This window comes from Pseudochaenichthys georgianus, chromosome 2 (genome assembly GCF_902827115.2).
Source record: "Pseudochaenichthys georgianus chromosome 2, fPseGeo1.2, whole genome shotgun sequence".
NCBI classification, from domain to species: domain Eukaryota; kingdom Metazoa; phylum Chordata; class Actinopteri; order Perciformes; family Channichthyidae; genus Pseudochaenichthys; species Pseudochaenichthys georgianus.
The window spans coordinates 10986685-10993393 of record NC_047504.1 but is presented as its reverse complement, the minus strand read 5'-3'; the positions used below and the strand labels follow the sequence as shown (position 1 = coordinate 10993393).

At 45.7% G+C, this 6709-nt stretch overlaps 1 protein-coding gene across 1 annotated transcript in view; it reads right to left on the bottom strand.

The window, feature by feature from the left end:
• Nucleotides 1-641: 641 nt before the first annotated feature.
• satb2 (SATB homeobox 2) overlaps nt 642-6709 on the bottom strand; it is a 26259-nt gene continuing 20191 nt past the window's right edge. Inside the window, exons 10-13 of the mRNA XM_034097321.1 lie at nt 6137-6349; nt 5876-6028; nt 4304-4495; nt 642-1242 (exon numbers count right to left, since the gene is read on the bottom strand). Coding sequence (XP_033953212.1) covers nt 664-1242; nt 4304-4495; nt 5876-6028; nt 6137-6349 — 1137 coding nt within the window. The 3' untranslated portion in view covers nt 642-663. The remainder of the gene's footprint in view (nt 1243-4303; nt 4496-5875; nt 6029-6136; nt 6350-6709) is intronic.

Here is a 6709-nt window from a genome sequence, read left to right as displayed (position 1 = left end):
TATAACAAAAAGTGTATCTCGAGCCGGTTTCTGAAACTTACCTACCCCACCTTTAAGTCTCTCAAATGGGACTTTGACACATTTTTGCCAAGATAGATACCTGACTTTCAGCATTTCTGGTCAGAAACTATTTCTTTTATATTGTTAGACCATGTCAAATCCAATTAAAAGCAGACTACTGCTCACACCCTCAGTGAAAACCTCCGTCACTCTACATACAAAACATAAATAAACGTGTCAAATCTCTCGTGTTGCATAATCCACTTCCCCTCTGTCCTTTGAGATAATCAGCATCCGTTCCTGATCACAGCTAAATACAAACGTCCATGTTATTATATTAAGACAATGATTGTGATGAAGCTTTGTGCTGTGACAGAACGTTAAAAGAAGTGGATTGTGCTGCAGGACGACTTTGAGTACCACCGATATTGAGAAGATTTCAGATTCAAGAAAAAGGAACCCAACGAAAAAGAACGTATTTCAGCAGAGTGTCAAATCTCGTCTTCAGGCAGCGTTAAAGCACAAATACTGGAAGTGTCTCCGATCCCTTTTCAGTCCGACATTACTTAAATATATAATTCTCCTCAGATTTTATCGAGCTCTGATCCTCAGCTCTGTAAAGGTGTGTGTTCCCAGGTAATCTGTGTGTGTGTTCACAGTGTGTTATCTCTGCTGCTCTGCAGAGGGGGGGCTGTCCAGGCTGCTGTAGGGGGACAGAGTGGACGGGGGTTTCCCATCATCCCCTTCTTCTTCTTTCTCCATCTCCACATCTCCTCCTCCCTCTGTTCTCCCTTCCTCCACGGACCCTCCCCCGTCCTCTCCAGACTCCTCAGACACAGACTCCCCTCTGACCCCCTCCTCGTTGGGGCTCCCCCGCTCCTCCTCCTCTAGGACCTGGTTGTTGTGGTGCTTGTTGTTGTAGCGCTGGTTCTGGAAGAACTTGACGATGGTGTGTTTGGGCAGGTCCAGCTGGGCGGACAGGGTGTGGATGGCCTCCTGGTCGGGGTACAGCCCCACGTCCCCGATGAAGCTCTGCAGGGTGCCGAGCGCCTCCAGGGAGATCCGCGTCCGGGACCGCGCCTTCTTCTGTCCCCCAGAACCAGAACCAGCGGAGAGGCCGGGGCTCCTCCCACTCTGAGACCCGTCCTCTGATCCCTGAAGGACCAGCAGAGGAAGGGGCAGAGGGTCCTCATGAACCGGAGAGGGAGAGGTGAGGGGGGGCAGGGGCGGCCTGTGGAGCACCTGTAGGAAAGAAAGGGAAGGATTCAACTTTAACTTTTGTTGTGTAAAGATGTACATTATAGGATGTTCAGTACATGATAGGATGTTCAGTACATGATAGGATGTTCAGTACATTATAGGATGTTCAGTACATGATAGGATGTTCAGTACATTATAGGATGTTCAGTACATGATAGGATGTTCAGTACATGATAGGATGTTCAGTACATTATAGGATGTTATAGTACATGATAGGATGTTATAGTACATTATAGGATGTTATAGTACATGATAGGATGTTATAGTACATGATAGATAGCACATTCTTAGCCCTGATTGCTGAATGCCTACACCTGAGGGAGCTGCAGAAACACACTACACTACAGCACGTAACTAAAGAGAGGAAACTGATTTGGCTAAATTAGTAGGTAATGTGTAATTGTTAAAAACACATAGGGAACACACAAGTCAGAACTGCCTACCTTAATTGTCATAAATATTGAAATCAAAGCTCAGGGTACTACGGCATCAGGACAAAGACCACCAGACTCAGGGACAGTTTTATCCCACAGACCATAAGACTGCTAAACTCCCGAGCTGGCACTATTTTATTTTTTTTGTATGACTTATATATATTTATAGTTCTGAGAAACTGTGTCTCGTGTCCATGCTGCCTTTATTTCTTCACTTTGTGAGACGAACTGCAGAGGTGGGTAGACGTTGACCGTCTCCTTGGTAGTGGTGCTGTTTTTGAGATATTCACATGGCTGGCTTAATGAACAACAAACTAAACGATAACCGGTGGCCACCAGAGAGACCTCCAATAAGGATAAACGTAGCAAACAAAACGTTTACCCTGTTGGGTTTTTCTCCTGAACATCTGCACATAGCAAAGACCATGTGAGGTCTGTTGTACCTTCTAGAGTCAGTCTTCTCGAGTGAAATACATTTTAAATGTAACCGGAGTTATCCGTTTTATTTTGGTAATATTATATGTATTTCTGAACGGACCATGCCACAAAGACAAATGAGCAAACAGACACCAAACCACTACAGAGAGAAACAAAGAGACTAAACTGACTACAATGAGAAAGAAATGACTATAAAGTGACACAAAACCACTACAAGGACGAACACAAATACACACAATGACTACAAAGAGACGCACAATGACCACACAAAATCACAGAGGGACGCCTAATGATTACAAAGACAAACAGTTTTTACGAGCATATGAAATGAACAGAGAACGGGACAAAAGTAATTTAAAGACACTTCAGTTTTGATCCAGCATCGCAGTCTCTGTGAGCAAGCCTCATGATATGTTATTAGACTATAATAAGAGTCTTTATGGGAAATGTAGTACAAGCGGAAGTGTCAGTGACCAGCTCACATGCACGCTCAACTTCTACACACAAACAAGCACACACTGCTAAAGCTTATTAACAGGGTGGGGCGGCCCACACACCCAAACACAGGAATCCAGCCCCATAAATCTGTGGTCCATCAAAATTAAAGGACCTAAATAAAGATAATGGCAATTCCCCTTTTCTCTGCGTCAATAATTACAGGGAATGTTCTGAATAATATTGAGGTTTCGGGCCAGACTGGAGAGCGTTTTGGTTTCGGGGAGAGGGTGGGATGGAGGAGTGTTTAGCAGGAAATGTGTGGGCTGGTCATTTACCACTTCTATTTGCAATGACTTATGGGACACAAGTATGACAAAGAGGAGGTCTGCTAGAGGGGCAGGTGGTGGGATCCGACGGAGGGAACTTTTGTTTCGGATTTCTCACTCGCAAAACACTTTGATTTGTGCCTTTAGTGGTTGTGCGTTTTGAAAAATGCTTTCTTTTCCCCTTTGTAGACAGATTTTCAGCAGTTTTAATCTAAAACTAACCACATGTCATCACTGATTTCCTAAGTGAAAGTAATGATCTGGCATGCTGCGTGTTAGGGCCTCTTTAAATTCTCCAATTTCCTGAGTAAAACTAATGTGTCGAAGGTGCATCTGGTGGTTCTGGCTGGATCTGGTGTTCACCACAGACCAGGGGTGTCCAAACTATTTTGAATCGGCCCTCAGCAAAGTATAATGGCATGCGGCCCACCAATGAAACTTGAGCTTGTCTTGTATTGTGCTTCTTAAATATATCTGTACACATATATTACACAGTAGTGTTCATGTGTTAAGAAGCCCACTTTCAGTCAATTCAAGTTGAAAATATGTTCCAACAACTCTAAGAAAAAAGCCCTTCCTATTTCCTCTTATGATAAGCAATCTCAGGCTTCTGTTTTAAGGAATGAGCTGCTAACAAAGTAAATGAAACCTTGTGGAAAGCTGTCATGGAGGCTGTTGCATCAAGCATCATTTATTTACATTTGATTGATTTGGCTAACTCCACTTATGAGGCAATAAACCTGACCTCTATGAGTGGCCCAGCCCTTCGAATATTTTTCTGTATGTGGCCCTCGGAGAAAACAGTTTGGACACCCCTGCCATCGACTGCAGGGTGTGTACCACAGACTGCAGGGTGTGTACCAACGACTGTTCGGTGTGTACCACCGACTGTACGGTGTGTACCACAGACTGTACAGTGTGTACCACAGACTGTACGGTGTGTACCACAGACTGTACGGTGTGTACCACAGACTGTACAGTGTGTACCACAGACTGTACGGTGTGTACCACAGACTGTACGGTGTGTACTATCGACTGCAGGGTGTGTACCACCGACTGCAGGGTGTGTACCACCGACTGTACGGTGTGTACCACAGACTGTACAGTGTGTACCACAGACTGTACGGTGTGTACCACAGACTGTACGGTGTGTACCACAGACTGTACGGTGTGTACCACAGACTGTACGGTGTGTACCACAGACTGTACGGTGTGTACCAACGACTGTACGGTGTGTACCACAGACTGTACGGTGTGTACTATCGACTGCAGGGTGTGTACCACCGACTGCAGGGTGTGTACCACAGACTGCAGGGTGTGTACCACAGACTGTACGGTGTGTACCACAGACTGTACAGTGTGTACCAACGACTGTTCGGTGTGTACCATCGACTGTTCGGTGTGTACCTGCTGCTCGGGGACGTGCAGGGCGGTGTGCAGCCTCTCGCTGTGCTGCTGCCTGGACTCCTCCTCGTAGACCTGATCTCTCTCGGCCTGACGGAGGAACAGGAACCTCCTGATGTTGGTCAGGTTCTCCCACAGGGTGCGGTTCTCTGGGCTCGGGCTCTCTTTCCACCTGAGCAGCTCACACAGCCAGCCCTGCAGGACATTCAGGCGCTCAGTTACTCAACCTGTCATCATTTCATGACTTTCTGTAAAAGCACTTAGAGTCTAAAAGGCAGGGTTTTGCTTCAGGAAAACTTTTTGTGGCAAATGTTGTTTGTTTTTTCGTTCTGTAAGCAGTAGGGTCTTTGAAATGCTTAGTTTCGACTTGTCATGTCTCTTGTCCCGTGTTTCTCTGCTGTGTTTTATGTCAATGTTTTCTTCTAAAGTCTTGCTTGAGTGACTGAAAGCTGTTCTGTATATCACACATGTCATTCCGCACATTTATCGGCTTTTTAGAAATACTTTTTAATCAATATGTGTGGTTTAATTTGGTTTAAACATTGTTTTTTACAAATGGTTAATACAAACATTTAACTGGGGTCATAAGGGTTTGTTTATTTGTTTAGGGTTTATTAAAATGATAAAATAAATACATTATTTACTAGTACCATAAAAGAAGATTAAAAAAAGGAAAGAAAACGGAAGGAAAAAGTCTGAGGGGAGCAGTGAGCGTCTGCAAGTGTGTGTGTGTGTGTGTGTGTGTGTGTGTGTGTGTGTGTGTGTGTGTGTGTGTGCGCGTGTGTGTGTGTGTGTGAAGATTAGATTATCTCTGCTAGGCTGACCCAGGATCTGCCACCAGCTGTTGTTTATGCGCAGCCTTCAGCCTGGAAATTAATGGTAATAATGTGATCATCCCTCCGTCTTCTTGTCTCTCTTTTCCTCCGTCCTGCCTCCTTCTGTTCCTCCCTCTCCTCTGCGCCTCCTTCATCCATTTACCACGTTGTCATTTCAGACTTCTCTCGATGTCTCTTAAACACCAGGAGACACTCTTCCCATTTGTGTTGGTAGTAAATAATTTGTATGGAGTTTGTTAAAAGAAAATTGTTTTAAAACCCATCGCCTTCCCGTCTCTGTCTCGCCCTCTCTCCCCCTTCTTTACAGACTTTGATCTCTCCCTCCATCGCCCGCATTGTTTATCCCAGGATGGAGACATGATGGCATACCACAACGGGTAATCAGATCCCACACACACACACACACACACACACACACACACACACACACACACACACACACACACACACACACACACACACACACACACACACACACACACACACACACACACACACACACACACACACACACACACACACACACACACACACACACACACACACACACACACACACACACACCTGCATGTAACACACTCATCAGCTCTTTAAACATCATCAAGTCAGCCCGGATGTATTACACAAGGCTCGTGTGTCTACAGTACTTCTTAAAAACATTATTCCGCATATAACGAGATCATTAAACAAAGGAAAGCATCTCAAAGAATTATAGAATAACTGTTTCTGTGGGACTGACCTGGCTTTTATTGGCGGCCACCTTTGCGAACAGCGCCTGGGACACCTTCGCTCTCTTCATCTCCTGCTGGATCTCATCGTAGATTCCTGACGAGATGTTGCCCTGAGAGTCGAGCTTCAGCGGCAGCTCCACAGCAGACAGGATGCACTTCGTCTGCAAACAGACACACACACACTGAGACGAGCTGCCTTACAACCTCACAAGGTTGCAGAGAAAACCGTAGAAAGCAGAATAAATAAACCGATACTAAAGAGTGTGTACCTGTGGGAGGCGGTGCGTGTTGGGGCTGGAGATGTGGTTGACTGACAGGTTGTGGTTGGAGTTGGTGCTCCTCTCTCTCTCCTCCTGGTAGATGCGGTCTCGCTCGCCCTCGGGAAGGTTCAGGAAGTTCTGCATGGCCTTCAGGTTGACGAGCAGCGACTGAGAGGCCGAGCGAGGGTCCTCCTCCTTGCGCAGGATCTCTGACAGCAGCCCCTACACACGGACACACACACACACACACACACACACGCGCACACACACACACACACACACACACACACACACACACACACACACACACACACACACACACACACACACACACACACACACACACACAGAGGTTAACATTATTTATCTAAGATATCATTCCATTTACTTGTATATGAATCTGTATTGCATCATCATTTTGAGGATCCATGTTACACACACACACACACACACACACACACACACACACACACACACACACACACACACACACACACACACACACACACACGTACGTTGCACTGCAAACTGAAACTGCATGCACACACACACACACACACACACACACACACACACACACAC